The sequence below is a fragment of the Petaurus breviceps genome, unplaced genomic scaffold (assembly GCF_028583685.1).
Source record: "Petaurus breviceps papuanus isolate PSGF00001 unplaced genomic scaffold, PetGlider_PUasm1.0 140, whole genome shotgun sequence".
NCBI lineage: Eukaryota > Metazoa > Chordata > Mammalia > Diprotodontia > Petauridae > Petaurus > Petaurus breviceps.
The window spans coordinates 51,401,089-51,426,795 of record NW_027185698.1 but is presented as its reverse complement, the minus strand read 5'-3'; the positions used below and the strand labels follow the sequence as shown (position 1 = coordinate 51,426,795).

The window sequence follows — 25,707 nt, the reverse complement described above, 5'->3', positions numbered from 1 at the left end:
ATACCTGGCCCAAAACAGGAACTTCATAAATACTTATTAATACTGTGGCTGAATAAAGGTCAGGGCAGGTTGGGGGACAGGGGATAGTCAGGGATCCAGGCAAGCATTTGGGCAGTAGGAGGTAAGTAATTCAGCCCAGGGATTTGACTACAGATTGGTTGAAGGAAATGGGGACTTTTATCCTGAAGGAGAAAACATTTAGGATTAAATTGAGTAGAAGTCTCAGAGGCAGATTTTGATCACCATAAGAAAAAAAAAGTTCTAATAATAAAAATTGTCCAAATGTGAAATGCTGTGTCTTTGGAAGTGAAGTGTTCCCTATCACTGGTGGTATTTGAGGAAAAGCTGGATGACCACTTTTATGGGATGTCATGGGGGGGGGCCTGATGTTTAATATAGGATGATAACTGAGTAATCTCTAAGGTTTCTAAGACTTCACGACTGACGATTTCCTCTTCTAAAATGTAAATATCAAATATCACTAAGGCTGTCTTTAAGGCTTTTAGTCATTTCTGCCTTAGTAAGAATTAATTCAATAAGAACTTTCTATCAACAGTGAATAAAGATCAGCTGTCAGCAGGAAATAGAACTTTTGGTAGAAAGGAACAAAGGAAGAGGACCACCATGGAGGAGAGGCTTTCAGTCTGGCACTACAGTTAAGGGTTCTGGGCACCCAGAAAGCAAGATGAGGTTACTTACAGGATCGTAGATTTAGAGGGATCCTCAAGTTGGATGTTGTCGTTTATCAGTTTGTGTCTATCTCTCCGTGATCCCATTTGGGGTTTTCTTGGCAAAGATACTGGAATCGTTTGCCATTTCCTTCTCTAGCTCATTTTATAGAAACTGAGGTAAACAAGGTTAAGTGACTTGCCCAAGGTCACACAGCTATTAAGTGTCTGAGGTCAGATTTTTAACTCTGGAAGATGAGTCTTCTTGACTCGAGGCTCAGTGCTGTGCCCACTGCACCACCTAGCTGCCCTCAAGTCTAATACAATCATTTTAAAGATGAAGAAATTAAAAACTAGGAGATGAGGAGATTGATTCAAGGTCACACAGGGAATAAACAACAGTCAGCATTTGAACCAATGTTTTCTAACTTTTGATCCAGAGTCTTTTTCCTCTGTACCACACTGAGCCTGAAGGAGAGGAGAGAAGGTCACAAAAAAGGGAGATGGGAAGTACTAAAGACATTTTTCTGACTTCATTTTTCTTAAGTTTGGCTCTGGGTCTTTTCTACCATAGTCACTCTGTTAATTTACCTATTATGTATTTCTCACACATGATGAATTCCTTAACAGTGAAGAATACATATATTTTGTATTCCATCATTCTCTCTCTCTGACAAATTTGAGTCACTTTATAGCATGTATATTAATTACACGAACAGTAACTAAGTCGCCACTTTATTTTTTAGGCCGGGCCAACCATTGGTCAGCCATTATCGGTGGATCACATTCCAAAAACTATGTGCTGTGGGAATATGGAGGTTATGCTAGTGAAGGAGTTAAGCAAGTTGCAGAACTGGGATCTCCAGTCAAAATGGAAGAAGAAATTCGACAGCAGGTAAGTTATCAAAATATTCATATGTGATTAAAAATGGGAAATTGTGGAATGGTTATGGTGAAGGGGAGAGAAGGCCTTTAATGGAAACTTGAATCTCCCCAGGGATTTAGAATTTGTAAGCACTATTTTTATCAAATATGAGAAATAACTGTGATTTTTGAGGAGACGGAGAAGGGGATTGAGATTAGTTAGAGAGGGTAGGGAAGAAAAAAAGGGAGTGACTTTTCCAACTCCCACCTTAGCGTATTTGTGACTTGATAGATAAGTCCTGGCGTGTTACCTAAGAACTAAAATACCAACCTTTATTATCTTCTATAGGTAAGATTAAGAAAATAAGATATTTAGTGAATTTTCCTAGTCAGGGGCTTCTTTTCCCTAGCAAACAGAGGTCTGAAAAACCAATTCATCTTGCTGAATTGGCCCTGTAAGCATTTCTATTTTGTTGAGAGTGAGCTAAACAGCCAGTTAAGGTGAAATTGTAGATATTCACTCACACTCTATTAAATAACAATTTAAAGTTATTAGAAATTTGAGGTGATTTGGGGACTGATTTTCAATTTTAAAAATTCTATCTTAGGAAATAAAATGCAAAATGATAACTGAGGGGTTTCTTGGTGGGGGAGAGGGAGGGCAAATAATTAATGTCATTATAAAGAAGACCACTCTCACACTTTATGTTTTAGACTCTTAGCAGATGTATTGTCATAAATTTCCAATCCAGACAGTTGGTTAAACATCAAGAGAGAAATATTAGGCCATAATTTGTGTGTGTGGTGTATAGGAATTTTCCTGCAACAAAGAGATAACAAAAAATATGGAAGATCATCCATGATGCATTTAGCATTAGAAAGAGGGAAAGCAGAAAAAATATAGAGGCAGTATTGTAAAGAGGAGAATCTTTTGATGGGACGTTCCTATATTTAGTATGTACAAGTAGCTTCGAGCCTTGATTATATTCCCTGACCTAGATCCCTGAAGATGAACTGAGCTGAGTCCATTCTCCTGTTCTTGCTAAGTGACCAAACTGAACAGCCATGATTGGGAGGGAGGCCTGCCACTGCTCTTCACTTTTAGCAAAAGTTCCCAATAGGATTGGTAGTCCTAATGGGTCTTGGTCTCAATATTCTTCTTAAGGGGTCCATTACCTGGGCAAGCAGCTCTTGAGGCTTCCCAGTGACTGAATAAAAACTGCTAATAATGGCTTTCAAGGTCCTTTTTCAGTGGCCTTCAAGGTCTGGCATTACCCTGTTTCTCTAGTCTTATTTCCTATTCCTTATCTTTGTGGTCTTAATGCTCCAGTGAGCCCGATGCTCAGAAGGGAGTCTTGCTCACACCTCTCTATATCTGAAACTTGAAGATGTAACATTATTTGCCCAAGGTCACACAGATAACAGGCATCAGACAAGAGTTGAACGTATGTCTCTGGTATACTAATTTGGAACTCAGAGCAGGCCTGTGAGCAAGATTCTGTAATTTTGTAGGGCTTCCTAGTCACAGCATTGGCCACCTGGACTTTAGTGTGAACTGTCTTTGGAATCACTTTCTGAAGTTGGAAAGTGGTATCTTCACCGGAATGTCATTGCCTCCTTCCTTCCCCATTTACCTGTAGAACCTCTGGGATTACTCCCCTTTGTACTCTCCTTTTGATCATAGTAGACTTTGCTCTTTTGAGAGGCAGGCCATAATGCTGTAGAGTTCTCAAATGCGTCTAACTCCCTACCTCTGAAAGCTAAGGACTATCTCAGAAAGTACTCTGCACTATTTAGTAATAAGCAAGAAGTAGATTAAAGCTCTTAGATATTAGGAGAGGTGTGTTAAAGAGGTATTTTTAGGCTTTGGGAATTTCTACAAAGAAAACTGTCAGAGCAAGAAAATTTGTCCTAGGCAGCACCTTCCCTTCTTTGTATTTTCCCAAAGTACCAATCCAGGTTTAGTCACATTTCAAGCTACCATAGTGATTAGTAGTCAGATAGTTAATAGGTTCATTCCCATTTTACACAGTATACATTTTAAGAAGAAGTCAACCTGTGATTTCATAAATAGAGGGAAATATTGGTGTAGAAATTACCTCTACCCATGTAAACTGGTAACCCATTTGTGCCTTTGAAAATCCTTCATAATCTGGCTCCTCCCTCTCTGTCTGGACTGATTTCACATTACTCCCTTTATGCATTCTTACATTCTAGCCAAATTAGCCTGTATTTTGCACTATATGTAATATTCTAGCTCTCATCTCTGTTCCTTTGTATATGATTCCTGCTCCTTCCCACCCTACCCCACCCCACCCCACCCCCCATGCCTGGAATGCTTTCCCTTCTCACCTCAGCCTCCTATACTCCCTATTCCATTCAAGATTCACTTCAACATGTCTCCTCTTCACTATTAAATTTCTATAAAGAGTAGTTGCCTCTAGCTTTATCTTTCTTCATTTCTCTCTCACTCCTCAAATACCTGAAATCTGGCCTTCAACCTTTTACTAAGAAAGAACAGTCTTCATAGTTATACCATCTTCAACCTTAGTACTCAGTTATCACTTTTTTTTTGTTAAAAATAATAATGCTGACTAATTTTAGAATTCCTCTTAACTTATTAACATCAGCTTGAAGTCAATAAAATTGTCCTTTATTACAATTTTAATTGCAGGGAATATAATTTTACAATTCTTGATTAATTTTCCATAACTTAAACAATAAATAAAATTCCTTCAAAGGCTAAAAAATTCTGATCTAGTATCAGGAAAAAGGAACAAAAGTCATGCAAAAATTCATCTGAACTTTAAAAAAAATCCCTTGAAGTGGGTTCATCTCTAGGCCCAGAAGAATAGAAGCCCCCACTCCTTTGTTTCTTAGAGTTATCCTATTAAAGCAAATCCACAATAAGATTTTCCTGTAAATTCTCAATCAGCCTTTGATCAAATTAGGAAAACTCAGAAAATTTCCCTACATGCTCACTATGGATAAATATGAATCTTCCTAGGGTACAGAGGGTTTTTTTTTTTAGGCAAACTAGGATATATTGTACTCTGATGAAAAGTGATTAAACATTTGAATTAGCTTAAACATACTTTAAGAATTGAAGCCTCAATATATATATATATATACATATATATATATATACACACACACACACACACACACATATATATATATATATAAACATTTGATTAGGATTTGTGGAACCATAAGGGGAATTTTGAGAATGTTCTTAGCTCAATTTCCTTGCAAACCTTGAGACCAGGGAAAAGAAGAGGCTAGCAAGGAGTTAGTCATGGAAGGATGGAACAAATCAGAGATCAGATATAGGAATCATCATGACTGGCAAACTATATTTGAATATTCAACATCATGTAATGTCAGATACCTGCTTTACTTCCCGATTTTTCTTAATTTTAAAAGTTCTCACTACCATTCTACCACTGAAAAATTCCATAACTTCTGGAATTCTGAATATTCTAACATTCTGTAAAGTGATTTGGCAAATCTGTAATTCTTTCTTAATTCTAAAATAGATGTAAATTATATGCATGATCATTGGCATATAATAACAATTATAATACTAGCTTAAATTTATATAGCATTTTAAAGGTTTATAAAATACTTTATATACCAAGACTTTAATGGTTACTGCCTTAAACATTTTCAATGCTCATTAGAACCACTGGTTCTGTTGTTATTTCAAATACCTTCTGTTTGAAGATAGACTTTTCAACACAACTTAGTTTGTATATATGTGCTTTCCATTTATTTATTCTTTTTTGGGAACTTTCATTTCTTCTATTTATTTTTTCAAAAATGAAGCCAACATGTTTGACTTAAAGTATCATTTCCTTCTCTTCTTTTCTGTTCTTAAATCCATTTAAATATAGACCCTACACATTTGGATAAGACAAGAGGAAAACTTGTGGAAAGAAAACCCACTTTATTATACTTTAGAATACAAGTCAGCAAGAGACTTTATTTCATATATCACAAGACAAACCAGGGAGAAACATTAGATGGCAGAGAGAGAAGGGTATCTCTGTGAGGACAAAAGGGCTCACAGGCATTTACAATATGCAGAAAACACATAATCACGTTGTATTCATAACTGGTCAGCCATTAACCTTGGGAACAATTTGTTGTGTTTCATCAGAGGAAGAAGAGCCAGTCTAATCTGCTAGTCTGTCATTGCCCTAGGCAGGGTCCAAGACAGAATGGACTCTGTTGGTCTCTTGTTGGCCTCATACAAGAACTGAAAGAAAGAGGAGTTAGTGATTGTCCAATTAACACTAAAATGGACATTTGTTCTAAAATGGAGTTATTCATGTCAAGAAGGAGAAAATAGCAGTATTCTTTTTTTTTCTGCTAGAACATATATAAAGTCTAGTGTAATGAAAAGAGCAGTGTTGTGAATCAGCTGAGAGTGAGACCAGTGTCTTTGGGAGCCCATTGAATGTTCTTACTCACCCTCTACTCTTTCCCTCCAGTCTCAGAGTAAAAAGTGGCTCACCTCTTTGCTAAAGTGACCTTTCTGTACCTTCCATCTCATTTCTTCCTGTCTCTTGACCCTCCAAAAACCAATCTCTCCCACACATGCACCCTCAATCTCTGCCTTTCTATCTCTTTGTTTTAACATGTTATGAGGTTTCCTGAATTCTACAAACTTTTTGTTTTGACTCAACACCCTTCTCGGGGGATTATCCTGTCAGTTCTGAGAAGATCAATGACTTCCTTATTACCACATCCAAAACTTTTATTTTTCCTTATGCCTCATTTTCCTTGTACCCAGGGATGCATTCAATGCTGTAGATAGGGCTTCTTAAACTTTGTCTATTCACAACCCCTTCAGGGCTTTTGTGAAGCCTTCCTCTCCCTTTTTTTTCTCCAAGGTTTTGTATTTTTTCATATTTTTCTCCTTACTTCTCAGATTGCTACTTTTCTGACCCTTTGAAGGTACTTCATTCATATTCATCCCCTTACATATATGTATTCCCTAAAGTTCTGTCCCAGGTAAGCCCTCTTTCCTTCTCCCTCTAGGTCAGGGGATTTTACCCTTTTTTTGTATCATGAGCCCCTTTGGCAGGCCAGTGAAACCTCTGGGTCCCTTTTCAGATTAATGTCTTAAATAAATGAATAACTGCTAATTTTAAATTAAAGATTGATAAAAATAAAGATTTTTTTTTTTCTGTCCAAGTTTATAGAATTTGGAAAGTCCATAAGTCCACAAGTATCCTCACTCTATATTCTTTCTCTTGGTGATCTCATCCATCCCCATGGATTGAATTGTCATTTCTTTTCACATAGCTCCCAAATTTTTATCTCCATCCTCCATCTTTCCCCAGTGCTCTAGCCTTTCATCTCAAGCTATCAGCACCTGTAAGGCCTGCTAACACTTGAAATAAATATCTAAAATTAAATTTCTCTTTCCCTAGTCCCCTCCTATCACAATCTTACCTTTCCCCTAATTCCATTTTTCTGCTAATAGCATGACCATCCTCCAAGTCATTCAGGCTGGAAATCTGGTACTAATATTTGGCTCTTCTCTGTCTCCCACCCTATATATCCAACCAGTTTTCAAGTTCTGTCATTTTTACCTCTTCACATCTCTTGCCTCTTTAAGCTGAATCTCTATTGCATGCCTAATACATTCTAAATTGTATATTTACTGGTGTGAATATCTCACCCCCACTAGACTATAGGATGCTTCAAGATAGGAATGATCAAGTTTTTCAACTCTATGTGCCCATTGTCTAGCATGGTGCTTTTGTGCTTAGTATAGAAACTTAATGAATATGTGTTTAATTGAGCTAAATAGGAATCATCCCTCCCTAGCTGCACCTGGCAACACTCATTTGTTCCTATCTCTTAGTCTTCAGTTCTTTTAGCGCTCGTCCTTTTTTTCTTCTTAATGTCTGACCGTTAGCCAAGATATGATTGATTATAAAATTAACCAAACCATGTCAATATTCAAGTGTATTGATTTATTTATCATTCATAAAATTAGCCAAACCAAAAAGTCACACTAGAGAGAACATAATGTCATTTTAAAATAACATGTATATAGAAGGAGAATGTAAGATTGCAGTAGTGTAAAGCAAATTTTAAAAATGCAATGAGGCAGATATGTGACAACATTGCATTATCTATTTATGTGTTTGTACTGTCCTTGATCTGGAAAATATGTCACATTATTTCTTCTTCTGTCATATGTATCTGGATCTATGTGAGAGTTGTATCAGGACAATTCTAATTAGCATTCAATCAAGGTCAATCCCAGAAAAAGAAGTTGACTGACTTTTTGTCACAAATACATGCACCAAACTTTCAGAGTCTCTCTCTTTGCCCTTGACTGCATTGAAATCAGATTTGAAAGCTTTCTCAACACTAACACTCAATGAGAATGGAAGCATATTGGTACAAATTCTTTTATTGAATTATTTCAGAAATGTTATATATTTTCTTGCTTATAAACTTACCCTAATGAAGTAATTTATTCTGAGGGTCACATTTTACTCAATGCTCTCTAAGTTTTACAACAGTCTTTAGCTGAACACAGTACAACCAAAATGAAGAAAAAGAAAGAGTGAATCCCAGAATATGAGGTGGAAGGAATGTCAGAGGTCATTGAATCCAATTTATGCTTCAGCAAGAAAAACCACTTACCTGTCTCTGTCTCTTGTGTCTGTTTCTCTCTGTCTCTGTCTCTCTCTTTATCTGTCTCTATCTTTCTGTCTGTCTCATTCAGTCTGTATCTCAGTCATTGAGCTACAGCAATGATCTCTCTCTCTCTCTACCTCCCTTTCTCTTTTCTTCTGTTTTTCTTTCTGTGCCTTATGCTTTACCTCTTAGTGCCTCATAGGTAACATTGGCACATAACAAATGTGAATTGAGTTGTTCCTGTTATCCCTGTGCTGCCTCTGTTATTATTGCAGCTAAATTAGAATAGAAAATTTGACTTTTGCCCAATCTGATCCTATGCATTAAAACAGGAAAACAGGTTATCTACATAAGCATTGTAAAGGCCACTTAACTGAAGAAAATGTTCAATACAACTGTCAGCTTTGTGTTATTAAAGGAGCTGGGTGAGGAGGAAGCTTTGGAAATGCTAAGAAAAAAATCACCCTTATGACTAAAGTCAACCTTTACATCACCTCAGTAACTCATTTTTGCCAATCTTTAAACTTTAAATATAAAATAGCTTTTCCATATATAAGGATGGGAGTTTAAGTCTTCTTAGACCAGTGGCTCTTAACCTTTTTGTGTGTCGGGTTCCTCTGGCAGTCTGGTGAAGATTGCAGATCTCTTCTCAGAATGATATATTTAAATGCATAATATAAAATACTTAGGATTACAAAGGAAATCAAACCATATTGAAATATGGTTGAAAATATATATTTTTTAAATTCACAGACCCTTGGTTAAGAAACCCCTTTCCTATGTCTCTCAGGGTTAAGAATTCCTGTTCTATATCCCAGAGAGAACTTTAGTTTCTTTTCATTGTGAAGTAATGGACCATCAGAGTGGGAGGGGATCATGGAACTCATCTACTATAATATCCTCTTTTGTTCAGATGGAGAAACTGAGGCCCAGAAAATGTTAGTGATTTACTTAAGGTCAAAGAGTTGGTAAGTGGCAGAGCTGAGTTCAAAACAGGTTTCTCTACTCCTTTAACTAAGCTGCAATGGCTTCCATACTTCTAAACTGAGGTTTAGAAGAGAGAATCCATAGGGAGGTACAAAATGGAGAGCATGTTATAGTGTGGAACCTAAGTCAACTGAATTTCATTGCATCTGGCCCATTTGAATTTAGATTAAATGAATGTCTTTATTATGATTGAACCTCGGTATTCATGGCCACCTATACCTTGACCCTAACATCTCTCCAGTTTATTGGTAACCTCTTTCATTATTCTCTCCATCATTATCAATTATTATCATTACATCATGTCACAACTCACATTTATATAACACTTTCACTTTTAAAGAAAAGCCTTCCTCCCTATAGCCCAGTGCCTACACACCATATTATTATCTCCATGTTAAAGATCAGTAAAACAAGGCACAGAAAAATTAAGTGACTTGCACAGGGTCACATAGTAACTAAGCAACAGAGTTAAAAATCAAAATCTCTTAGCACAGAGCACAAAGCTTTTCCTACTGCATGGATCTGCATGGATCCAGTGCTTAGGTTGAAAGTTACACTCACTCTCACTACTCCTTGTGTTGTTTATATTATCTGTGCCTTTGCACATACATTTCCTTGGCCCTTCTCCTCTGACATGATCTTTATATTAAGCCTCAAAGTTTAGAAGGCAATATAGGTATTCATATCCATGCCTTATCAAGAAGAGATCAATAGATTTTGTTTGGGATGATTGTTATAGTATTTGTTCTTTCTTTCTTTTCTGACCATTTCTCTTGTTGAATTAGAGATAAGTAGATTAAATTACTATTATGAGTTATTAGGAGGGTATGCTACTAGAGGTTGGCAGTAGCCTTTAATTACTAGCCAATCATTGCTGATACTGACCTATAGAGACCTCTTCTTTTTTTTTTTTTTTTGGTAGAGTGTTGGTTTTGGAGGCAATGGGGGTTAAAATGCCCAGGGTCACACAGCTAGTAAGTTTCCAAGGTTGGATTTGAACTCTAGTCCTCCTGACTCCAGGGCTGGTGCTGTATCTACTGTACAGTCTAGGTGTCCTAGGACTTCTTTCATAGGTCTCTAGTGGGAAGGGTCACGTGGCCTATCTTGATCCTGATCTTGGGCTCGAAAATGCTGTTGAGTTTATTAATTGGATAAAATCCAAATTCAAGCATCCTGATGCCTAGAAGGTGGCTGCATAGTGGATATGGTGTGTATACCTCTACATCCTTTTGTGTTTGCTATCATTAAAACACCTATCTTTCATGAGTTTCTGAGTGATACCGCATTTTCTCAAACCTAGACACTGATAAGCTAGACCATGACATTTCCCACCTCAGCCTCTTGAATCTTACATGGCTTATCAAACCCCGGGTCACATCTCATCTAGCCCTGAAGCCTGCCCCAGTCACTTATCTAGAAGTGAGTTAAGTGAGTTTTCCTATCTGCCTCTATTCTCCTATGTCATTCATGAGTCACATATCCCAAGACTGATTCATATTGTAATTATTTGTATCCATACCCTGTCTTCTAAAATGGTTCTTATAGGGTGAGGAATAGTCTTAGAACTCTTTGTCTCCTGAGGGGACATTGAGTGAAAGAAGTGAAAACTTCTCAGACTATACTCTAAAATCTAGTAAGGCTTTTTGTGGGAAACAGGCCAAAGTTCCCCTTCACTGGAAATCACATGATTTACAAGGACTCAAAACTCAGAGCAGTAGGGAGTCACCCCTCTCCCCAGTGCTACCTCAGCACAAGATACGCCAAATAAGGACATAAATGCTTTATCAAATGTACATTGGGTGGTCTACTGTTTCCTTATTCTGGTACTTGAGGCAGATTGCTGTGCTTAGATTGTGTACCTGACTTCTAGTCAATGGAAGAAAAGGGTCAGGAGAGGGGTGGGGGAGAATTCCATGTTAGGGCTTTATAACTTTGCCATTTCCTTTTGTAAATTGCTTCTCCTCCCTGACCATTTGTCAGGAGGGTGACCCTTTCTTGAGATCGTAATAAACCATTCTTTTCTGCTTCCTACCATGAGAAGCCTCTGAGTATTATTTGGGTAAGGATGTCTGTTGCACACAGTTTTGGGGTGCACACAACCATGACTCATAATCGGTGCTCAGGAAACATCCATTGACTAGTTGAATGGTAGTTGAATGGCTAGTCAGGAAATACTTAAACAATAAAAGTAACCCTTCCTCAAGATTGAGAATTCAGTGAGTCAAAAGACAGAGCATTTGGCAACCAGAGGCCCAGCTTCAAAAGTTAAAATAAAAAGAGTGATGGTATCTGGGACCCCTTCCCATGGTTTTAGATGTCAAGTGAAATCATCTTTTCCACATTTTCTCTGCAAAGTCAAAATGGGTACCTGCAGTTGAAAACTAATCCTTCTGTCTTTAGGAAGCATTGTGTGCAAAGTTTTCCTGGGCTTCTTGGAAACAAGTTTGGCTCCACAAAATGGCATGCTAGTCAGTGACATGTTCATAGGGTCATAGATTTCAAGCTGAAAGGCTCTAAACCACAAAGATTTGTCTAGTCCAACCCCTCTGTTTTACAGAGGAGTGTTTTAGGAACTGATGGTGGATATTGCTTCCTATTCATTGGCTGCTTCTACCCCCAAAGTCACATTACATTCATTGGATGTTTATCAGGGTGTAGGATTTTGAGTTAGAAGGGATCTTGGCAATCATCTGATCCAATACCTTCCTTTCATAAAAGAGAAAATTGAGATCCAAAGAGATAAGATGATTTACCAAAGGTTGTTCAGAGAGCCTAGATTCAAATCCAGGTTCTCTGACTCCAAATTCAATATTCTCTCTAGTATGCCATGCTGTAAAAAGGTCAGAAATACCATGTACCTATTTTATCTATATTTGATGTTGATAAGTTGATAATGGGTTTTCTTAACAGTTCATCAGTAAAGATGGAGGACATATTGCTATTAAAAAGGCAACCTCTTTCCTCTCCTACCAGCTTCCGTAGCTTTACTTTGCCTCTTTTGTTCTTAGCCTCCCCTTCATTTTTAAGGAAGATGCATTTAGTTAAAATATTCTGTCATAGAAGCCTGGAGTCTGACAGTGCAATCTGGAACAATTGGAGACTCTGTTAAAATTTTTCTTCATCCCACTGCAACAGAGATACAGCTATAGTTATTTATGGCCCCATCTGAAAAGAACCTCGACCTTCTAAAGAAATGAGCCCATCATGGCAAAGGATTCTATTTGGGGTTATGAATGAAAGAAGACCTCTCTAGAAATAAGAGAGGCTTTTCCCTATTTGCACATAATCTTTCCTCTTCCTTCCTGTCCCTCCAACGAGTATAGCATTGGATATACTTTAATTCTTTGGACTGGAAAGTCTATCTTTGTAAATCAAATAAAACTTCCATCATTTGCAGTTAGTCATTGGGAAGATGGGATCATTCAGCTTGGGCTGGGCTGAGGAAAGAATTTATAAAGCAAATGAAGTGTAAAATAAGATCATAGGAGGGGCTGATCATCTCTCTTAGGAGAACAAAGGGTTTGTACTTGAGCATATAAATTGTCTGAATGCTTACAGTTGCTGCTAATTACAATGGAGTTCTATCTCTTCCTGAAAGCAGGCCTGCCAAGACCTATGCTTGGAAGACTGTGTTAACAGCATGTTGAATATGTGCCTTGAAAGTCATAAAATGTGATTTTAAAAATTGATCATTCAGAACAGCCCACACTGCCCTCTTCCTCTAAATTCTTCCTCTAAGACTTGGCATCTTAGTCACCTCAACAGCCTCCCTCACCCCATTCTGTCCCATCCCCTTCCTCATTCTATCCTCTTTGCCCACCATCACTCTTCTACCTGTGATTGGGACTTTAATTTTATAAAGAATGGAAAGGTCTCCTTTGTTTGATTTTTTTCTTTAGTCTCAGCCAGTTCTTTAAACAAATTCTATGCCCCCCCCTTAACAAACCCTGCTACAGACTAGCTTTCATAACTTTAAAGCTCTACTTCTAATGCTATGAGATTTTTTATCCTTAATTGAGAAACATTCTGTTCCCAAACATTGATTAAGGACATAAAAAGAGATTAATATATGTGAGTTGAAAGTGTTCTTTTAATATAAAGGTTCATTATTATGATCTATTATTGGCCAGCTCCTCATGTCTGCTTCCTGTTGGATTCACATCAAAAGCCCCATAGTTATGACATTCCATTGGAGAAATAGAGGGACCTGAGCATTTATCTAGATAGCACTTAGTGCATTCTACTATAAATTTGGATCAACGGTTGTGAAGACAAAGGGGCCTTGTACTCAAGTGCTCAATGGCCATTTCTCAAATGAATGGGTGAGTGGGTGGATGGATGAAAACATTGAGTGAAATCCATCTGAGAATAAAGTAAATATTTTCAAGGTGAAAGAATCTATTTTTAGAGGGGGGAATCCCTAAATTTACCTTTATGTAATAAGCTGAGGAGAATAGATCATGAGAAAGTGAGGCCTAAAAAAAAAGAACTCCCAGTAAAGAGTTAAGCCAGTTAAAAAGGAGGGTTGGAAATAAATAGATTTCTTCACCAAGAACTCATTTTGTCTCTAGCTCTGCAGGACTACCCCCAAATGGTAGTTATTGAATCTGATACTACCTAATCACTGATACTGTGCTGTTCTCTTAATACAGTGTGGAAATGCACTCTTATTTTCTACACACTTGGGTGCACATACAGACAGATTTTTTGAGAAGAAAATAAAAAAAAATATTCCCCTCCAATCATTTCTCCTGCATCACTCTACCCCCTATTCATGTCCCTACAAAACACTTTGCAAAAACAACTTTGACATTAAGGAGAATGGTAGAAAGGGTTAGCCCTCTCTAAGACTGCCAGAAGTAAAATTTAAGCAGCAGGTTGCTGCTTGCCACTGCCCTGTGGATTGGCATGGGATAACTAGTCAACTCTTTACTCTTTAGTGACTTTGAAGTTGCCTTTCTGGTCCTTCCCTCCTTGTCTTTGTCTTCTGACCTGCCTCGGGCTGTTGCTATACCTCCGAACTTGGGAACTTTCCCAAGGTAGGGAAATTTCACCTTGCCTTTCTTCCCCTGGATCAAAGATGAATGAGTATAAATAAAGGAAGAAGAAAAAGTCCATAAGCTGTAAACCATCTGTCATGCTGAAACCTTGTCTTCCCTTCTCCTGCCCTTCTCACAGACACTCATGTGTGGCCTGGTTATCTTCCACCATCATGTGCCAAGCGGCACGTCTCAAGAACATAAAGACTTACTTTAAGAAATATTTTAGAAGAATTAGTTTTTCTGATTAATCCCCCCCCCGCCCCATCAATGTTTTTAACATTCTTAGGAAATGGAAGTGAGGTTCTAAACAGTTAATTGAAATGTACTATCACAGGTAAGACTGGGGTCTTTTGACATCTTATGCTAAGGTAAGGGTCTCATAGAAGAATGAATAATATAAAGAACATCTCTTTGGATGCAGCTTTATAGGGGAAGGATTAACAGAAAAATGAAAAAGGACCTAGAATCTTATTTCTAGCAAATCTGGACAGCAATAAGAATTTTGTGGGAAGATGGCACAGTGCTTGGCCTAGAGTCAGAAAGACTCAACTTCCTTACTTCAAATCTGGCCTCAGACACTTACTAGCTATGTGACCCTGGGAAAGTCACTTAACCCTCTTGGCCTTAGTTTCCTCACCTGTAAATTGAGCTGCCAAAAGAAATGGCAAGCCACTCCAGTATCTCTACCAAGAAAACCAAATGAGGTCACAAAGTGTTGGACATGACTGAAGAAACAACTGAATACACACACACATGCATTAAAAAAATTGTGCCATAGCCAAATGGCTACTTTCTAAGCCTAAAGTGCAGGTTGGTCCCCCTTCTGAAAGAGAAGGTAAAGGGGATCAAGGAATGGTGCTGTAATCTTGAAGTTATTGGTGGGAATGAAGTGCTAAAGGATGGGGTGGGGTAAGAAGGACAATTGGGAAATAGCTGATAGGAATCCTGATCTGTGTCCAGAGATTAGAGAGTGAAGGATAACACACAAAGCCATGAGGGAAGAAAAATGGCCACTGAATACTCGGAGGTAAGAAACAAGTTATGCGTCTCTTCTCTAAAAGGAATGGAGCTGGATTTTCTAAAGGAAAAGTAGCTTCAAGAAACAATCATGTGGATTTATAGGGTCTGTCTGCTGGGAGATCATCCAGTAAGGAAGGATTAGAGGAAAAAGTGACAAGTAGCAATGCTTCGTGACTCTGCTGAAGAGTCACTAACGCCTTATTTGCTGACTCAATAACAGTAAGACAGAGGTCTTCTTTCTTATCAGGACATATACCCAAATTGTGACAGCAAACCTCCCCAAATCTGTCAGACTTAATAACAGCTATTGACTTTTGGTGATTCACAAAGGCTCAGAAGATACTGCTATAAAGAACCTAGAAAGCAGCCCTAGGGATTACGAAGTTCTGAGCAAGAAACTGAATACCAGAAGGGCATAGGTAATGCTTATATCACTTCTGAACATTTAGGGCAAAGACAGATTTGGGAAGTGAACAGCTAATTAAGCTGATGGGTTCTAAGTATGGCATTTAGTTTTCTAGCCCTCAGTTTAGGATATGATCATGAGGCCTCATGATTGTTTGGAAAGTATACCTTAGAAAGGCTGATAGGAATGTATTTGGAGATATGTATACACACATGTATGCATATATACACATAGACATACATATACACATAGGTTAACAATACATGTACACTCATATGTATAATACACATGTGTATAGTCATATGTACACACATATCTCTCCAGGAACCTAGGTATCACAGAGGATTGCTATAGGGTAGAAAGATTAGCAGCAGACATGCCCCCAAATTTTAATTTCTGGGACAGTAATGCATTGTGGGTGGAGTTGTGAGCTAGTCCGACCATTCCAGAGAACAGTTTGGAACTATGCCCAACGTTCTACAAAACTCCACATACTCTCTGACCCAGAAATACCACTACTAGGTTTGTATGTCAAAGAGAGAGAAGAAGGGGGGAAAAGATGTATTTGTACAAAAAAGTATTTATAGCAGCTCTTTTTATGGTAACAAAGAACTGGAAATTGAGGTGATCCCCATCATTTGGAGAATGGATGAACATGGAATTTTATTGTGCTATAAGAAAGGATGGTCAGGATGGTTTCAGAAAAACATGGGAAGACATATATGAGCTCATACAAAGTGAAGTGAGCAGAACCAGGAAAACATTGCACACAATAACAGCAATATTGTAACAATGATCAACTGTGAAAGACTGAGCTAGTCTGATCAAGACAATAAGCCAAGTTAGTTCCAAAGGACTTGTAATGAAAAATGCTCTCTACCTCCATAGAGAAAAGAACTGATGAATTCTGAATGCAGATTCAAGAATATTTTTTAAACTTTATTTTTCTTGGGATGTATTTTGGTCTGTGTTTTATTTTGTTACATGACTGGTATAGAAATGTGTTTTTCATGACTTCCCATGTATAAGCAGTATAAAACTGATTGCCTTCTTAAGGAGGGCTGAGGCATGGGAGAAAAAGAGAAAATTAGAAACTCAATTTTTTTAATTAAAATGTATTATTTACTTTAAACATTCTTTTCCTTTTAAATTTTGAGTTCCAAATTCTCTTCCTTCTTCCCACTCCCTCACCCACCCCCAGAGAAGCCAAGCAATATGATATCAATTATACATGTGAAATCACACAAAAACATTTCCATGTCATCCGTATTTCCAAAAAAAGCAACAAAAATAAAGTGTGAAAATTATACTTCAGTTTGTACTCAGAGTTGATCAATTTTCTCTCTAGAGGTGGATAGCACTTTTTCATCATCAATCCTTTGGAATGATTTTGAATCATTGCTTAGATCAGAGTAGCCAAGTCTTTTGCAGTTGATCATCATTACAACATTGCTGTTACTGTACACAATGATCTCCTGGTTTTCACTTTATTTTGCATCAGTTCATATAGGTCTTGCTGTGTTTTCCTGAAACTACACCACCCTCATCCGTTCTCATAGCACAATAGTACTTTTTCAGCCATTCTCTGATTGATCAGTGCCCCCTAATTTCCAATTATTTGCCACTACACAAAAAGCTGCTATATGTATTTTTGTAATATAGATAATGTTCCTTACCCACTACTATTTTCCACTCCATTGTAAAAGCTTTTCTTTGGGCATTATTTTAACATGATAAAATGTTCCTCTCCCTTTCCTCATCTCCCTTTCTCACCCTTTCATGTTTTTGGAGACCATTCTAGCATAATTAACTCACACTTGTGTTCTCTGTCTATGTAAACTACTTTTATTTGCCTTTTAATGATAAAGTTCCATATAAAAATGATAATTTTTTAATGTTATCTTTTTATGCTTCTCTTGAGTCTTGTGTTTGAATGTCAAATTTTCTTTTCAGCTCTGATCTTATCAAGAATGCTTGAAAGTCCTCTATTTCATTAAATATTCATTCCCTCACCCTGCCAAAGGATTACACTCAGTTTTGCTGGATAGGTGATTCTTGGTTGTAATCATAGCTCCTGTGACTTCTGGAATATCATATTCTAAGCCCTCCTCTCCATTAATGTGGAAGCCACTAAATCTTGTGTGATCCTGACTGTGACTCCATGATATTTGAATTGTTTCTTTTTGGCTGTTTGAAATGTTTTGTCTTTGACCTGGGAGTTCTGGAATCTGGCTATGACATTACTAGAAATTTTCATTTTGGCACCTCTTTCAATTCCTATTTTCTTTCTAGATCTAAGATATTAGTTTTTGTGATAATTTCTTAAAATATAGTCTCTAGGCATTTTTCTTCTTTGATCATGGCTTTCAGGTAGCTCAATAATTCTTAAATTATCTCTCTTCCATCTATTTTCCAGGTCAGTTATTTTACAAGATATTTTACATTTTCTTCTTTAAAATTTTTTTTCTAGAAGTCTCATTGATCTCCACTTGTCCAATTCTATTTTTTAAAGAATTATTTTCTTCAGTGAGATTTTGAGCATCTTTTTCCATTTGGCCAATTCTGTTTTTTAAGGAGTTCATTTCTTCAGTGAATTTTTGTGCCTCCTTTACCATTTGACAAAAGATCCTTTAGTATTTTTGTGCATCTTTTACTAAGCTGTTAATTCTCTTTTAATACTTTTCTTGCATCACTATGAATTCTTTCCCCAAATTTCCTTCTACTACTCTTATCTCTTTAACTCTTCCAGGAATTCTTGTTGGGTTTGGGTCCAATTAGCATTTTTCTTTGAGGCTTTGTTTATATTGTTTTCACAACATTGTCTTCTTCTGGGTTTATGTTTTGGTATTCCCTGCCACTATAGTAGTGTTTTATGGTCAAATTCTTTTTTTCTGTTATTGTTGTTCTTTGGTCATTTTTCTAGCCTATATCTTGACTTTGAACTTTATGTTAAAATTGAGCTCTGTTCACCTGGAGGTATTGGAAGCTCTCAAGAATGAAATTCTGAATAAAATACACAGAATTTTTATCATGCATATATATGTTTGTATATACATGTGTGTATGTATATATGTATACAACTATGTAGGAACACATATACTCACATATTTGAGAGCAAATTCAGGGACTGCAGGTCCAGAATGAACCCTTGCATAGGAATTTTAGTGGGCTATAAATTCAATGTGAATCAGTAGTCTTCCATGGGAACCATAGAAGATTAATCAAATCTTAGGCTTCCTGAAGAGATGGGTAGTCTCTAGGGTGAGGGAGTCAAGAGCATTGTTGTACTCCACCCTGCTCAAATCACATCTGGAGCCTTGTGGGCACAGTTGAGTTGGTCTATTTGTTTTGGGGGTTTTTTTGTGGGTTTTTTTTTTTTTTTGCCTTTTTGGAGGGGGAAGGTAGGGCAATTGGGGTTAAGTGACTTGCCCAAGATCACATGGCTGGTTTTTTGGGTTAAGTGTCTGAGGTCAGATTTGAACTCAGGTCCTCCTGACTCCAGAGCTGGTGCTCTATTCACTGTGCCACCTAGCTGCCCTGAGTCTATTTGTTTTAGACAAGGACACTGACAAACTGGAGAGGATTGCTTATAGAACATGGGAGAGTTTAGTCTGGAGAAGGGAAGATTTACTGGAGGAACACAAGAGCTCTCTTCAAATGTGTGAAAGGCTATCATGGGCAAGAAGGACTTGCTTATTCATCTTTGCCCAAAGGCCAAGGAAACATTGCAAAAAAGCCATTTTGGGCTTGTCATAAGGAAGACCTTCCTAATAACTAGAGGTATTGAGAAGAGGCATTGACCACTTTGGGACGTAATAAACTTGTCACTGGAGGGGTTCAAGCAAAGACTGAATGAGGCACCCTGGTGTCTGGTGTAGAGGGGCCCTTTGTTCATGTTTGTTTGAGATTAGATGCCCTCTGAGGATGATTTTCAACTCTGAGATTCCCAATTCAACTCCTAATTCTGTGAAGCTAGAGGAAAATCTTGGAAGCTGAGTGTAGGGTTTCTGACAAGAAAGATCTGAGAAGTATTACCAAGAGCCCAGAGCCCAGAGGTCAGATAGAGAGTGGGAACTCATTTAAGTTAGAACTAATTGGAAACCAGCTACAGACATATTGCACCAGGTCAGTTGAATTTGCTTGCTTAGGGGGCTGTTCTAATGTGGAGGAGCTGCTTCCTCCCACCTCCTTTTCTCTTCTTCTATCTACCTGCTCACTAATGAAATCTGTCAAAAGTCATGTTGATGCAGGACCCAGAGGTTCACATGAGTATTTCTTCCCTCTACCTTTAGAGTAAAACTATTAAGGGGAGAAGGAGACCATCTATGATTCCCTGTGATATGATATATAATGAAGAGTTCTGTCTTCTCAGCAGCAGTCCATGCTATTTCTAGCCTTTTCAATCACAATTCAGACACCCAGAGAAAACTGAGGAATTGTAAAAAAAAAAAAAACAGTTAAGTACTTATCTGCCATTTCTATTTTCAGTTTTAAATTAAGGCTTCATGAATATCAATATCTCCTACGCTTCTATTTGGTCTGCCATTAATTCACTTGGGTACTCTGAGACCGCTTTACCTGTTCTGAAGCTATAAACTGTAAATACTCTTTATTTTACCATATGTCCCAGGTCATGACAACAACTTTATGGGGGAGGGCAACTTAGTAAATTCCACAGAGAATTTCACACAGAAGCAAATAAGCCAATAATGCTAAAAGCAATTACCCTTTATTTTGGTTGTATTTTACCTCACACAAGGGAAGGAGTTTAACTTGAAATACTAGTTGGAGCACACAGATGGAAGAAATAGAAGAGAGGAAAAAGGGAAGGGGTCAAGAAAGAATTATAAGTACCTCAAAGATACATATCCTAGGGCTTTAGGGCCATTACTTTAGAGTAGAGTCAGGATTTGAACTCAGGAGGATAAGGATAATTATTTGACAGGGGTGATGCTAGACCTTGGGTAAGATGAATTTGAGGACTTGTCAGGAGAAGAAAGGTTTGAGAGGTTCTTTTGGGATCCAGCATCCATATTATGCCAGGCTTTCTCTAATCCTGGGTTGTCCCCCCTTACCAGCATTACATACTATGTAATATAGAAGAAGATCAGGCATTTTTCAGAGAGTAGCAAGATGACTGAGAAGGGTAATGGTAGAAGGACCAGGAAAGTAGAGGGGGCTGGTCTAAAGCAGAAACAGCCTGTTACAGAAATGACAGAGACTAGAAAACTCAAAGCTTTTCTGGGCTACTACACCTTGATGTATGAAGCAGAGCCAGACTTCAGGACCATCTCCACTTGTCCTGATCAGTATCTGGCCACTGGACCCAGGTGGCTCTAGAGGAAAAAGTGAGGCTGGTGACTTTGCACATCCTTCCCCCACTTAAATCCAATTTACTTGCAAGTCATGGCAGGAGTTTTCTGATGTCATGGTCTTCTTTGAGAATGAAGGAACTAGGCTTCAGGGTTCTCAACTGATGAGCATTCAGTGTTCATTCAAGGCTGATATTCAGTGAGACAATATTTGTGGCTATACTTCTTTTACTCCATAATGCCATATTCATTTTTAATTCACAAATATTTTTTCTTGCATTTAATAAATGAGGCATAGGTTTGTGGTAGTATAAGTCATAAGGGAACCACATTTCTTCTAGCATCTCAGAACATTCTCAAAGTAGTAGCTGTAGCAGATATGCCTAGTGTTTGGAAATGGAGTATTCTTCCAAACTCCATTAACCTGTCATGACATATCGTTTGTTTTTAATAAAGAGGTCAATTTACCTGGAAACATTTTTATGGGAAAATATCAGTGATATGCATTTAAGGTAAATTGGAGCCAATGGACACCTCTGAGGATGGAGTTCTTTTCTGGAATGTGGTTATGGAGGCTAAAAGGTGAGGAGAGTCTATCAGGAATATGTACTTATGTTCTTGGAAATTAACCCAAAAATTAAATGGGAAAGCATTTTCCCATCTAGTAATGGTGAGTATTTGGTGAAGATCATCAGAATGAGAAACAGCAGTTATATTGTTTTAAGGGGGAGAGGGAAGAAAAGAAGTATATATTAAGCATCTGCTGCGTGTCATGTGCTGTGCTAAGGACTTTACAAACATTATCTCTGTTGATTCTCACAACAGTTCTTTGAGCTAGCTCTTATTATTAATCCCTATTATATAGTTGAGGAAACTGAGGGATGAAGTAGTTAAATGACTTGCTCAGGATTCTACACATAGTAGGTTTTTGAAACCAGATTTGAACTCCCTGACACAATGCCCAGCACTGTATCTACTGTACCACCAAGCTCTAAATGAGAATAGCTAGCATTACATAACACCTGAAGGTTGGCCAAGTACTTTACCCTCATTATCTCATTTTGTCTTCAAAACAAACCTGGAAGTTTATATGCTATTTTTTCTATTTTAGAAAAATAGAAAAATTTTCTATTTTACAGATGAAAACACACTGGCTTGGAAAAGTTAAGGGATTTGCCATGGGTAACACACCTAGAAAGTATCTAAGGCTAGAACTGAATGCAGGACTTCCTGTCTCCAACTCAAGAGTAGTCAACAGACTGCCTAGTCAGAAAGAGGATATAGATGAAACAGATTAGAGATATGGCACAGAGATGTGTATTGATGGAAGTTCTCAACTCCCTAGAGAACGACAGTAACTCTTATCATCTGGAAGGCAGAAAATCTGATGAATATATACCTTTTTGTAATGATAATTTCATTCTACAAAGAAGGAATCAACAACAAGAGGAATTGCTCTTCTGGACCTGATGCTGACCAATAAGGAGAAAATTGTTACCAGGGTGGCTAGGTGGCACAGTAAATAGAGCACCAGCTCTGGAGTCAGGAGGACCTGAGTTCAAATCCGGCCTCAGACACTTAACACAAAAGCTAGCCGTGTGACCTTGGACAAGTCACTTAACCCCAATTGCGCTTCAAAAAGCAACAACAAAAAAGAAATGGTGAGAACCTTGAGATCAAGTGATCTTTCCATTTGAATGGTCACGAGAGATAGAGTGGTTAAACCCAGACATAATGTGTATATTTTAGATTTAGAGACAATGAATTTTAGAGATTTTTTTAAAAGTACATAGGATTCCTGTGGCAATAACAGATAATATCAATATGAATCCAACATAAATGAGAAGACCTAGCTTAATTCAGTGAGTATAAGTCAGAAAATCATGTTGGATAAATAGGAAAGGTGCTAGTGGACTAGAGATAAGCAAATGGTTTGATTTTCAGCAAAGGAAAATGGATAAGTTATTTTAAGGATAGGTCAGTGAGTTTGCCTTTGGTTAATTTTCTGGAACTTATTTTAAGTGATGGTTTATGACCAAAAGAAAAGCAGTGATTGCTAAGAACCAGCATGACTTCATCAAGAATAGGTCATGCCACACTAATCTCATTTCCATTTTTGATAAGGTTACTAGGTTGATAGTTTAAGGAAATGCCATAGGCATAGCACACCTGGTTTTAGTGTACATTTGACACAGTCTTTCATAATACCCTAAGGGTTTAGACTGAGAGATGTGAACTGCAAAATTGTGCTGTTAAGTGAATTTTTAACTCATCAAATGCCTGAACCCAAAGAGTAATTGACTGATATCTCTCTGGAGAGAAGTCTTAAGTGGTATTTCCTAGGTTAAACTGGTTCTTTTTATCAAATTAATTAATTTATTTTTTAGTTAGCTTTCAACTTTTGCTTCCATAAGTTTTAAATTTTCTCTCCCTCCCTTCTCTCCCATCTCCCCAAGACAGCATTTAATCTGATATAGGCTTTATGTAAATGTTCTTATTAAACATTTTCACATTAGTCATGCTGTGTAGAAGAATTAGAACATATGGGAAGAACCATGAGGAAGAAAAAACAAAACCAACTAAAAAAAGAGAGCAAATAGTATTCTTTGATCTTCATTCAGACTCTATATTTCTTTGTCTGGATGTGGATGGCATTTTCTATCATGAGTCTCTTGGAGTTGTTTTGGGTCCTTGCATTGCTGAGAAGAGCTAAGTCCATCAAAGTCAGTCATTGCCCAATATGGCTGTTACTATGTACAATGTTCTCCTGGCTCTGCTCACTTCACTCAGTATCAAGACTGGTTCTTTTTTAAAATCACTTTTAATAATGACTTGTCAGCAGACAACACTTATCAAATTTTCAGATGACACAAAGACATAAGGGATAGCTAATTTATTTCAATAAATATTAAATGCCTACAGTGTGCGAGTCATTGGTTTCAAGAACCAGTGAAAACAAAGTCACCTAGGGGATACCACTGAAGTCTTTCCTTCAGACTAACATTAATTGACTAATTATGTAAAATTGACTAAAATGTCTTTGGACATGGGCATTCAATGAGTTGCAAAGTTAAGTGCTGCGGGTAACATTAATGGTGAAAGAAATTCAAAAAGACATTGATGGAATACAGCAGAGTTCTGAATAAAATAAAAGATAATATCAATATTATTATTATACAAGTATTATTATTGTATATGGTTATTATTATTAAACAATTATCAATATCAGTATTAGAACTGTAAAGTTCTAATATTTGGGCCAAAATAATTTGCATAAGTACATATTGGGTTGGCATCACTAGACAAATGGTTTTGTGAATAAAAAAATTATCTGAGTATTTTAGTAGACTGTAAGTTTAATATGTCATCAATGTAATAAGAAAGTAAGAAAAAGAAAGATAAGAAAGAAAAAGAGCAAAAGAAAAAGAGAATAAAAAGAAAGAATGAGAGAAATCAGAGAGGGAGGAAAGAAGGGAAGGGGAGAGAGGGAAGGAAGGAAGAAAGGAAGGAAGGAAGACAAAGAAAGAAAAGAAAGAAAGAGAGAGAGAGAGAGAGAAAGAAAGAAAACTGTATTAATGGTACTCGTACCCATAAAGAGGGAGATTATACTTTTGTCAGACACATCTAAAATATTGTGTTTGATTCTAGGGACCACAGTTTGGGAAGGATATTAACAAACTGGAGGGGGTTCATAGATGAGCCTCTAGGATACTGAGACTGAAGACCATGCTATAGAAGGATCAGTTAAAGGAACATGAAAGCTGTCCAGATATTTGAAGGGCTATCATGTGAGAGACCAATTAGATTTGCTCTACTTTGCCTCCCAGACAGAACTGAGAGCAGTGGGTAGGAGTTTCAGAGAGGCAGATTTTGGTGCAATAGAAGTAAAATCTTTCTAACAGAATTAGAGCTCTCTAAAGAGCAAAATGGGTTGTGTCAAAAAGTAGTGGATTCCTCTTTGCTGGGGATCAGTTGTAAAGCGGAGAACAGAAATGTTGTCAAGAGGGTTCTTATTCAGGTACAGGTCAGAGTAGATGACCTCTAAGAGCCCTTTTAAATGCCTCCAAATTGTGTGAATTTGCACCAAAGCCCACAGTAGCCCCTTTAGTTAGTTGAAAGGTCTAATGGGCATCCTCCTATCAGTGAAGATTATCCATGGTGTATTCCATTGCATTGAATTCCTTCCACATTGGCACAAGAAATAATGTTTAAACATTTGACTAGGATTCCTATTTCCAGCCCATTTCCCTGTAGAACCTGGTTTCATTACTTCTTAATTTATCTTATTATTCAAAAGTCTGCTTAATTAATCAATAAGCACAGAAAGAAAATCAAAAGTCTATTAACTTTGAAGCAAGGCTATTTCAGAGAGTATTGATCTGAAGACAGTGGGCAGCCTGCTTACTTGTTACAACTTACAAGAGCAAGACTTAGGGTTTAGGCTGTGGTTAGACTATGGGCTAGGGATCTTTAAAAATTCATTTAAACAAAGCAGTTTGCCACCATTATTGGAGAAGCTGAGCCGGATGAGCATGAGCAGGAGCTAAAGTGTGGCAGGAGGAACCATACCTTCTTTTGGTTGACTGGCTAAGGGGACATTCAGAAGTGATGAGCATAGTGAGCAGATCATAGGATCACAGGATTTAGGACTTAGCCTGTCAGTCAGCAACCATTTATTAAGTACTGATGATGTGACAGGCTTCATGCTAAATACTAGAGATACAAAGAAAATGCAAAAAAAA

The 25,707-nt window shown here is 37.5% G+C and overlaps 1 protein-coding gene and 1 long non-coding RNA gene across 2 annotated transcripts in view; one reads left to right on the top strand and one right to left on the bottom strand.

The window, feature by feature from the left end:
• SPON1 (spondin 1) overlaps positions 1-25,707 on the top strand; it is a 414,385-nt gene that overhangs the window by 225,476 nt on the left and 163,202 nt on the right. Inside the window, exon 6 of the mRNA XM_069072920.1 lies at positions 1,415-1,563. Coding sequence (XP_068929021.1) covers positions 1,415-1,563 — 149 coding nt within the window. The remainder of the gene's footprint in view (positions 1-1,414; positions 1,564-25,707) is intronic.
• Positions 1-25,707, bottom strand: part of LOC138149785 (uncharacterized) — a 93,293-nt gene that overhangs the window by 40,903 nt on the left and 26,683 nt on the right. The window lies entirely within an intron of this gene.